Source organism: Apostichopus japonicus, chromosome 21 (genome assembly GCF_037975245.1).
Source record: "Apostichopus japonicus isolate 1M-3 chromosome 21, ASM3797524v1, whole genome shotgun sequence".
Lineage (NCBI taxonomy): Eukaryota > Metazoa > Echinodermata > Holothuroidea > Aspidochirotida > Stichopodidae > Apostichopus > Apostichopus japonicus.
The window spans coordinates 10,279,845-10,290,433 of NC_092581.1; the positions used below are offsets into that span (position 1 = coordinate 10,279,845).

General features: G+C 38.2%; 1 protein-coding gene across 1 annotated transcript; it reads right to left on the reverse strand.

Annotated features, from left to right (window-relative positions):
* LOC139963177 (uncharacterized) lies at positions 1-10,489 on the reverse strand. The gene is made up of 7 exons (XM_071963734.1): positions 10,280-10,489; positions 8,723-8,864; positions 7,418-7,537; positions 6,361-6,498; positions 2,407-2,535; positions 864-1,608; positions 1-361 (listed from the first exon to the last, which is right to left on the reverse strand). The coding sequence occupies exons 1-6, from the start codon at positions 10,345-10,347 to the stop codon at positions 1,372-1,374; spliced, it is 834 nt and encodes a 277-aa protein (XP_071819835.1). The 5' UTR covers positions 10,348-10,489; the 3' UTR covers positions 1-361; positions 864-1,371.
* Positions 10,490-10,589: the final 100 nt, after the last annotated feature.

The window sequence follows — 10,589 nt, forward strand, 5'->3', positions numbered from 1 at the left end:
TGAAGTGAAAACTTGTGTATTTCTTTTCCTTTTTGAGGTCAGCAAAATGTCTCTGAGGTATAAGAAAACATGTTCAACACATCGTTATCTGTTCATGGCTGAAACACTTTTATCATCCATTACGAGTACTAATAAAGTATTATTTGCAAGTAAAAAGAGAAAACAATTTCTGTATCTATTCATATGTTCTGTACAAAACAGATCCAGTACAGTAGATTGATCGCTGGTTGTGGGTTGCAGCTTTCTTTCGCTTGTCATTATTTTATTGCGTTAATTTATCGTAATAGATTTGAGCAAACAGTTCAAAACACATGGATACTGTGCTTAGACCTACCACACTGACATAGCAAAGGTAGCTGGCCTCAGGGGCGTAGCGAGCGGGGGGGTGTGGGGGGGTGTCACACCCCCCCAATAATTTGGTCGCTGTCGGCAAATTTTGGGTCTGTCGGCAAAAGGAGAAAAGGTGAAGAGAGCGGAAGGGGAAGAAAGAAGGAAAGCTGAATAGAGAAAGGAGAACGGGAGCTTCTTCTGTGCCAAATTTGACTTAAAATATGCACCAGATTGCATCTAAGGACGTTTCAAAACTAAAAATTTTCAAAAGGGGAGGGGTAGACCCCCTACCCTTAGACCACTCCCCCATTTCAGTCACCACTTCCAGATCCGTCGGCAAATCAAATTTCACTTAAAATATGCACCAGATTGCATCTAAGGACGTTTCAAAACTAAAAATTTTCCAAAGGGGAGGGGGACACCCCCTCCCCTTAGACCCCTCCCCCATTTCAGTCACCACTTCCAGATCCGTCGGCAAATCAAATTCTCCACACCCCCCCAACAAAAACCCCTTCGCTACGCCCCTGGCTGGCCTAGCCTATCTTGCATAATATTTAGGGTTGAAATTGTATTATTATGAACTGTATAGGATTACTCCCCAACCGACGGTGTCAATTCTCATGCAAGCTAAACCTTCATTGATCTTGTAGAATAATGAAACTTGGCATTAATCTAGCGGGAAGTAGAAAACATTGGTGAACTGTAAACTTCGGAGTCCAGTATTCATTAAAAAATAACGACTCAAATGTCTAATTAAATCATGCCTGTATGGAGTTTGTTTCAAACCAAGGGGAAATGTCCTTTCTCGCCTACAATCGTGAGAAGAATGACAAAGAATTCTTGGCATGTCAACATGCCAACTATTCACAAAAGTATACATAGATTTCTCTCGAAACATTTTAAAACTTCAATTTTTATGGAAGACTTTTGCAAACACACCACTGGGCCAAAATGTTGTGCCTTCAAGACGATGTTTGCTTTACTCTTCCGAGTGAAACTGATGTTAGCATATACAAGTCCTGGCTGGTTGCATTCAGAAGGTCACCTGCCTCTTCTCTCCATAGTTATACAAAAGTTATTACATCTGACTCCCTCCCTGACTTTCCTTTTCTTAAAATCCTGTTTCCCTTTGGCTTCCTCCTTTTGGTACATCTTGAAGCTGAGCTTACGACTGTTGTGACCTTTGACCTTCTTGAACCCAAGACTCGCCATGATTTCATCCAGTAAGTCATCGGTCATGTACCTGGAATTATCAAGGCACGCCAACGGCAGGACAATCTGGAATTAATAAAACCGAAATATATATATATACAATTTGGGTGATTGTGTTTGCAATGTCTAAAGTGATCTACAAAGCATAAGGGAGACAACAGACACACTGTAAAGTCAAGCATCCAAATTTGACAATATACAATATATAAAAATACACAATTACACATTAAAATCCACTAGATAGGGCTCCAAGTCACAATCCTGCTCTAATGAAGGGTTAAGGTTAACAACGTTCCACAGCTCTCTCAAATTTTTGCAAGTTTAAAATGTATCCATGATTCCTGTAGGTAATGACCTCATCTGCTCCCTGATTATATGTAGATATTGACAGTGGGGATGAAAAAGAATAACAGTTTCAGTATGCAAGCAAAGAGGAGATACATATATATTGGTCATTGGTTATTAACTGTATACATTACAGGCATTAACAGCAATATATTATGCACAAAGCAGCAAACTCTTTAAAGAGTGATATTCCCAGGGGTAGACAATGTAACACTTATCCTTACAGAGAAGATAATACACACTGTAAGTTGAAACCCCCAAAACACAAAAGATCATAACATGTCTGGTGGATATCCAATGTACAGATTTCGCTTGCTTAGGGATATTTCACAATCTGGAAGACCACAGATTGTGGAAACCACCACCTTTGACACCATATCACTGGTTTTAAGAGTTAATGTTACCAGTACGGCAGCACTTACAAAGACATATCCGTTCTCTTACAAAGGCGACTTGCCCCTTTTTGAAACCATACCACTGCTTTTAAAGAGTTAATGTTGCCAGCACGGCAGCACTTACAAAGACATATCCGTTCTCTTTACAAAGGCGACTGCTACACTGCAACATTCTTCCCCTCTTCTCTGGTGTTCCGGCAAAGTTGAGGACCAAACTGAGGACAATGACATCAAATATCTCTGACTGTTTCATCTAAAACACAGAAGAGGAGATAAGAAGAAGGTGCATTATGTAATAACAATTAAGCAGGGCATAATTTATCCAGCAGGATATCGCAAAATGCTATACAAAAATTATCAAGTGTGCTATACAAGTTTAAAGATCTATAACAGTTTACAACCCAGGAACTATTTAGTATTCATTAATTTCATTTCAATGAAAGAAACCAATCAGAAGCTTAAAAAAGCTACACCAAATTTGAACGCAAAATTATTTCCTGTAAATGACGCATTACGACATCAGAGTTAGGTGAATAGTAAAGACCATTTTATATTTATATGAGAGGAGTAGATCCCTCTCAGTTACTTTTACAGTGTCAAGCAATGACATTTGTTTTAAAGAGCAGGGGCAGAACTAGGATGTTAAAAAGGAGGGGGTACACAATTCAACTGTTAGATGCGAAAGATGCATTCTGAAGCATATATAATAGGCCTGTGAGTGTTAGCTCAGTGGTTAACGCCGGTGCCTTCCAATCACAAGGTACCCGGTTCGAGTCACTCCAAGATTAATGTATGTCGCTCAGTTACAGAGTTGTTGACAATTGACAATTCATAATCATGGACGTTAAATATGAATCTAAGAGACTGACTTTGACAAGCCAATGAGGCTTCTTCGTGACTTCCTGCTTGCAGGAGGATCTAAAATACATACAATAAACATGCATACATACATAATAAAGACTTTTAATAAATTGTGTGGGGTTTAAAAGGAGAAGCGGGTGGATGATTTACTAGTGTTCAACCGATTATGCATAACAGAAAATACCGATTACCGATTATTTTTTTCATAATCGTACCGATTCCGATTCCGATTATTTGAAAATGAGAAAATATCCCGTTTATACGAAATCGGCAATAAAGTTTGACAGAAACAATTATTGTTGTGATTTTCCCCAGTTTCCTTTTGCTTCCTTGTTATACAAGGCTCTAAGGTATCATTTTGTATGTACCAAAAAAAATCTGGAGTTTCTCGGAAAGAAAAAAGAAAGTTTTTTTTTTTTTTTTTTTAATTTCCAAAATACGGAAATATGACATCCTACCTAGTCAGCACTGTGCTAAGCGAATGGCCTAACCACCTCGACGTGAATGTCACCTGTTAATGGCTTGAAATGGGCTGAGAATAGTTACTCAAAATATCCATCTCAAAAAGTATCTCAGACAAACCATCCATCTTCAATCTTTACCAAAGTGTAAATTTTAATGACATATTGCCTTCATTCCGACATTATTTTGTACTTATTTTCAGTATTATACCGTTTATGAACAAATAGAAATGTTACGAACTTGTAGTTAAACATACCTATTCGTTACATATATAACTCCATTCAGGTTCAATTAGAATGTGTTAGCTTAGGCCAATCAAACTGAAAAGCAAATTGTACCATCGTAACTTGTTTAAAATTACTCTAAAATGTAATACCAGATTGATGTAAAGAAATAATAACAACTAGAAACTACTCCAATATAAAATATAACATTCCCTCTATAAGACATATCACTTTCATTACCTTCCAAACAAATGCCGATTTCCAGCAAATTGAAAGTTGTAAACTAAGCTACGCATTTTTTTTTTTTTTTGCAAACCGATGGTTAGGCTACATTTCCCATTGACTTAGTGTGGTTGTTAGGCTAACATGTGGTCGAAGATTGCAGTTTCCGTGGATATTTTTAGTTTTTATTTGCGACACAACTAGAGCGAATAAACAGATGGCAAGTTTAGATTTCCATGCAGTTGATTTAGTGTGAAGTATGGCTACTATGTGGTCGGAGATTTGTGAGGATTTTAGGTTATTTTCGCTGGTACTGCAGGCCGTAATTTACCACGGGAAGTTCACGGTGATTGTGCGCGACCCTCTCGCACTGCTTCAAATTTGATGCGGGGATGTGAAAACTGTTTACGCGATTCGCGCTGCAACTGCAATTCCTAGCTAAAGCAAACGCATGTCACAATTAATTTTACACAGACACCTGATATAACGAGGGCGATTTTCTTATATTTCATTTTTCTTTTTCGCACTCGTAAATGTGCTTTAGGAGGGCCTTTTAGCACTTGCGAGGGCGAATCGCCCGTCGCCCCCGCTTATTTCCTACCCTGTCCAGCACATTCGTGAATTTGCGAAATTGCTATTGCTGCTATGCTTACTGTGCCAAGAAATATGAAGTCAATAACCTCGAGGGAAGCAAAATCGGCGACCCTGGCAGCCTAATTTGATGAAAGTATACACTGTGAAAGACGTATAGGGGTTGCCTTTTTTAATATTTCGTAGTAAAAGAACAAACCTAATACATCAGTTGATATTTTCAACTTCCATATGTTTTTGAATAATGATATTTTCACCTTCCATATGTTTTTGAATAATCGGTATGACATAACTGGTATTCCACGTAATTTTTACCGATTCCGATTATGTACCGATTATGCAATATTCGTACCGATTCCGATTAGGTTAATCGGTTGAACACTATGATTTACACCCCCAGGCCTTGAAATTCGGCTATTTAAATGGCTGAATACCAGTGGACTCTATCGTTTGCCGGTAGAAAAAAAGAACATTGCGTTTTTCTGCCAGTGAAAAACTAATGCTACTCTTGTATAAATTCAATGAAATTACAGTGGAAATTTGATTAAATTCAGAAGCTTTTGATGCACTGACATTTATTAACAAGTGGCTAGAAGTTGTTAAATTCACGGCAAGATCCATCCATCCATCCCCTCCCCCCCCCTCCTCTTCCCTGATCAATGCCTGGTTATTGGTAGTAAATGAATTCCAAGTACATACACATCCTCTCAAGGGCGGCGGAACCGGGGGGGCACAGGGGGCACGTGCCGCCCCACTTTTCCTCAGGTTAAAAATGTGCCCTTTTTTTACATAAAAATTGAGGTGTCTCAAGTTAGCAAGAGGCAAGGAAACCAGAATGAACACTCGGGAAGGGCCGTTTCCGTCCATCTGAGGGGTTTGTAAAACCAAAAATTTTCTTGTACGCTCCGCGCCAACCGATGGTGGCGCTCCGCTCAGATAGTCGTGCATACAACTTTGCAAATCCTGGCTACGCCCCTGACTTTTAGTGAATTTCTGTGGGTCAATCTCAAAGCTATTTCGAATGGAAGATTTGTTAAGATATTAACAAGAAATAAACTCTAATTCGGAAGGTTCCTACATTAGCAACTAGCATGATTTCACCTAAAACTTAATTGTTCCTTGTTTCCCAATTTGCAAATTGGATATTGCAGTGCTAGTATGCATATTTTCCTAGAAGGGGGGGGGGAGGGGTGCAAATAAGATAATACATGAGAGTAATAAAGGATACTAAAAATAAGGCTGCATCAGTCCAATCGAATTTCTGCAAAGTGCCCTTTGATGTCGGTGCCCCCCAGATTAAAAGTGTTTCCGCCGCCCTTGCATCCTGTCAAAATGGTCCAAAGAGCAATGACTTTTGAACAATTTTCAATAAGTTGGTCAGTTGATACTGCAATGTTTGCAATGCTGCTAGCTTCTAGAGACTGCAGTATGAAAGCAATGTAAAGGTAGTCATCCTCAGGTGGCAACATGGCAATACACAAAGCACAAACTTGCAGCTACCCAACACCCCATCAGCTTGCGATTGGAAAATATTTTGCCACGGTCATTCACATTTTTCGTTTTGACTGCAGTTGGTCATCATAAAATACATCTTCCATGTTTGGTTTGGATGACAACTGGGTTAGTCTCAATTTGGTGCTACTTCTAAGATTTCTGAAATATTTCACCAATTACCGTCAACATAAAAGAACTACAATTAGATTTTCAAATCATCTTACCTGAAACTTGATCAGGTCACACTCCAAAATATCAGCTTGTTGTGGATGTAGATCAATAGCAGTGCATGAAATCCATTTCTTCTGTTTTTCATAATTCAAGCTGACTGCACCAACGTCTAATAACTCCAACTGTGGTCTCTAAAAGAAATACGGAATGATATATATACATGCAGAAAGTTTCTTGATCAAACTAAGTAAGCATATATATGCTTCTCATTTACAAAAAAATTAACAATGTAACACTCACTGTTTTAAGCCTAATTAAATGCATTCAATCTCCCTGGTCTACATTTAAGCTTTCTTTGATACTATTGTGCAGTATTTACAATCACACAATCATCACAATGTTCTTTTCTTTGCCAGAATAATTATTACTTCAATAGTGCCAAAAAGAGGGTTAGGGTTACGATGGAATGGAATGCCTAATGATGCTTTCACTTCATACAGGGCAGGTTATAGCTGAAATAAGTTTAATCCTGTGATGGCAACACCAACTACCAACTGTACCAATTGCTTCAATACTGCATCAATATTGCATTCATATCAGAGTGGAGTGTTAGCTCAGTGGTTAACTCCGGTGCCTTCCAATCATAAGGTCCCCGGTTCGAGTCACTCCCAGATTAATGTATGTCGTCCAGTTACAGAGCTGTTGACAATTCATGATCATGGACTTTAATTATGAATGTAAGAGACTGACTTCGGTCAGCTTGCGGCTTTGATAAGCCAATGAGGCTTCTTTGCGAGTTCCTGCTTGCAGGAAGATCTAAAATACATACATACATTTAATATGCATGTACATATTTAAGGCCCTATTTTATGTAAACTGCAATGACACTACTGTAAGTCTATGCTATTTCTTTTATTATTTAGTGATGCAATTTTGCAATTCATATACATGTGCATTTATCAGAAATATATCCCACCGGACAAGACCTGTCGTTACCACTCCAACTGAGCTACCCAGACATCATCTCTTTTACAGTAACATTTTCTGATTCATATATACATTCTATAATCATTGAAATGTTGTAGTTTCAAAATTTCCCAAACTATTTACCTCTTGCCCTGCAGGAAAAACCTCTTGCAATGCTTTTATCACCCACTGGGCAGTGTTGAAGTTGCCATGGTGATGTTCTCCTTTCTTAGAGGCAGTCTGATAAGCTGTTAGGCCACCAAGCTGAGGAGGAAGAGTAGATCATAAAGTCAGTCAGTCAGACAGAAAAGTTTCAATGTATGTAGTTAATAGCGATTACCGTGGCACACTTATCAGGGAATAATTTATATGGTATCGCATTGCAAAATCTTCCAATCATAAGGTCCCCAGTTCGAGTCACTCCAAGATTAATGTATGTCGTCCAATTACAGAGTTGTTGACAATTGACAATTCATAATCATGGACGTTAAATATGAATCTAAGAGACTGACTTCGGTCAGCTTGCGGCTTTGATAAGCCAATGAGGCTTCTTTTGCGAGTTCCAGCTCACAGGAGGTTCTAAAATACATACATACATACACAAAATACTACACAAAATAGACAGACTACTACACCAGTGTATTAGCTGTATAGCAGTTTTTGTACACAGAAAACAGTTTATTTCATAAGAGACATAATTCAGAGCCTTCAAAACTTTCTGCTACACAAAATTGGAACGTCCACTAACGTATTCCCGGTTATGAAAGTGAACCGTCACTTAGTCTAGAGTGCTGTACATATTTTAATACTGTTAAAAAGAAGAAATTTATATAAAAATGTTCAGATATAAAAAGCATTTTATTTAAGCCAATGTCACTATACATTGGATATGATTACTGTAACTACACTGTACATAATGCATTTTTTTCATCTCACACCATCAGAAAAGTTGTTGAAATTTGAAACAATTGTGATTTGGACTTGCGTACATGTAGTTAATATGTCAGAAAAGGAAACAGGAACAAAATCCAAATATATTTGCAGTCAATTTTTTAAGAAAAGAATAAACAAATGAATGGCTTGATTAGTTCTTGTCTGACCCGCTATACTTCAGAGGTTAATTTATCTAGTAACATATCAGAAAATTGCAATGCAAAATGGGCAAAATTGCTTTGCAAACTGTGTAAAGTTGTGTATCAGCTTCTGTACACAGAAACCATCATATTTTATTAGGGTGGACAAATTTCAGAACTTTCAAAACTGTTCCACAAAATTTTGATACTAAATTATTCCCTGTAAATACTTTAAAATACTGGCATGATTGCAGACCAAACTGGATAGTAAATAGGCCTAATGTAAATGTGTGGCAGACAGGCGAGAGATGATTTAGCATTCTGAGAAACAGTTTTTGAGTTTCATTTCCCTCATTTACTGTTTTTTAATAACTACCGTTGCTATCTTCTCCTGTAGGTTCTCCTTCTTTGTTTCTTGCTCCTGAGTTGTCAGATCTGGATCAGCAGTGATCCTGTCTAACTCTTGATTCAGATGATGAATTTCCCATATAAGAGATTTACTTCTCTTAGACCGATTCCTGTAAAATAATTATATAATAGATCTGTATTGCTGCATGGTAGTAGTCACAGTGCTTACTGGCAATATTAAAGCAACAATGCAGTTGTTAATTGACTCTCAAATGCTTGTTTACAATCTATTGATGAACATCCAGGAAAAAGTTGTAAGGAATCAAAAGGTGCTTTCATTTAGTGATTATGACAAAAGTATGTTTACATATTACACAGTCATTAAAATAGTCTTTACTGTAGCCAAAGATTTGGCTCATTGAGTGACTTGTCTGTCTGGCTGACTCAGATTAGCGCCATGGTTACAAAGGCAAGTTAGGAGATGCTTTAGTTAACGTAAGCTACTGTACAGTACTATTAGAACTTTCTACTAGTACTATTAGGCATAGGCCTAGTCATGATTGTTTTTTTGATAAAACAGCAAAAAGAATCGGCAAGAAAGATATCTTCTTACCCAGTGGCGTAGGAAGTTACTTTTGAGTGGGGGGGGGGGGCTGAAGACTGATGGCCGGCCTGGGGGAGGGGTCTAAGGGGAGGGGGTGTCCCCCTCCCCTTTGGATTTTTTTTGCATTTCCAGGTGGCCTCAGATGCAATTTGGTGCAATATAGAACACTTCAACACCCACTCCATTTTGTAAACTTAATTTTGTATTTTCACCTGGCCTTAGATGCAATTTGGTGCTCCAAATGAGATTTTTTTCCTCATTTGGAAATGAAAAAGGGGTTTTTTGACTTGCGAAGTGGGGGGGCGGAATGATACTTCCGCCCCTCCACATTTTTCACTGGGGGGGCTGGCGCCCCCCAGCCCCCCCGGTTCCTACGCCCTTGTTCTTACCAATGAAACTGATGCCATAAAACAATAAATATAAATTTTGTGAATTGTTAGGCAAAGTACAAGACAAAATAGCAGTTTTTGCCATACTTTTAATTCCTTTAAAAATTAACTTTACCTATTAGGCCTACCTTAATGCATTTTTTACTGTGTCCGATTTTGATTGAAAATTCAGGAACTACTTTCAAATTAAAGGGCTATGCATATTTTTTATTGAAAATGAAAAGGATATGATCAATAACTACTCCTTATTGGATAGGCCAAGGTAGATTCCATCTGGCATCGCCTATGCACTGTAGCCTAAGTTAGTGTAGACTGTTGGCTCAGGCTAGGTGTAATGATTTCTGACTTTGTCCAATTCACAAACAGCATACATAGGGCCTGAATATGCCTAACTTGTGCCTAAGCAGTATATGACCTAGCGTTAAAACTTTGGGCCAAACTTAGCCTCATGATTAAGTTAGACTCTACTTGTATTTGTAATAAATATGTAGATTATTGAGTAAAGTTAGGCCCTTTAGCCTAGGCCTATACTAAGTACCAGTGCTGTTAATACTAGTATTGGGTAACGGGTGAATACGAATTAATTTAATACCCTTGTTCTTGTTCGGTGACAGGCTTTCTCCTCTTTCTTTTCCTTGTTTTCTTAGAACTTGGTGTCATCGTGCAGGACTTAGGTTTCGGTTAATGCCTGCAAATCTTCCAGCGCACAAATCGAATTTTTTGGCAACTCAGCCCAAGCTAAGAACTTTGGTTAATCTTTTACGTACAGTAGCCTAAGCTAGGGTCGAATATGTTACTTAGCTCACACATGTGGCGCAGTAAACATTGCGGAGATTAAATATAACTCTAGCGGACAATACGAACAGACGCCGATCAATCGCTTGAAGTTAGCGGACACAATA

What these genes read in the sequence shown, in the direction of transcription:
- LOC139963177 (XM_071963734.1), bottom strand. Translation starts at nt 10,347, where the DNA reads ATGACACCAAGTTCTAAGAAAACAAGGAAAAGAAAGAGGAGAAAGCCT. An exon ending in GTCACCGAACAAGAACAAGG is followed by an intron (nt 8,865 to 10,279) that starts GTATTAAATTAA and finishes ATTATTTTACAG; the next exon opens with GAATCGGTCTAAGAGAAGTA. An exon ending in TTTTTCCTGCAGGGCAAGAG is followed by an intron (nt 6,499 to 7,417) that starts GTAAATAGTTTG and finishes TATTTCTTTTAG; the next exon opens with AGACCACAGTTGGAGTTATT.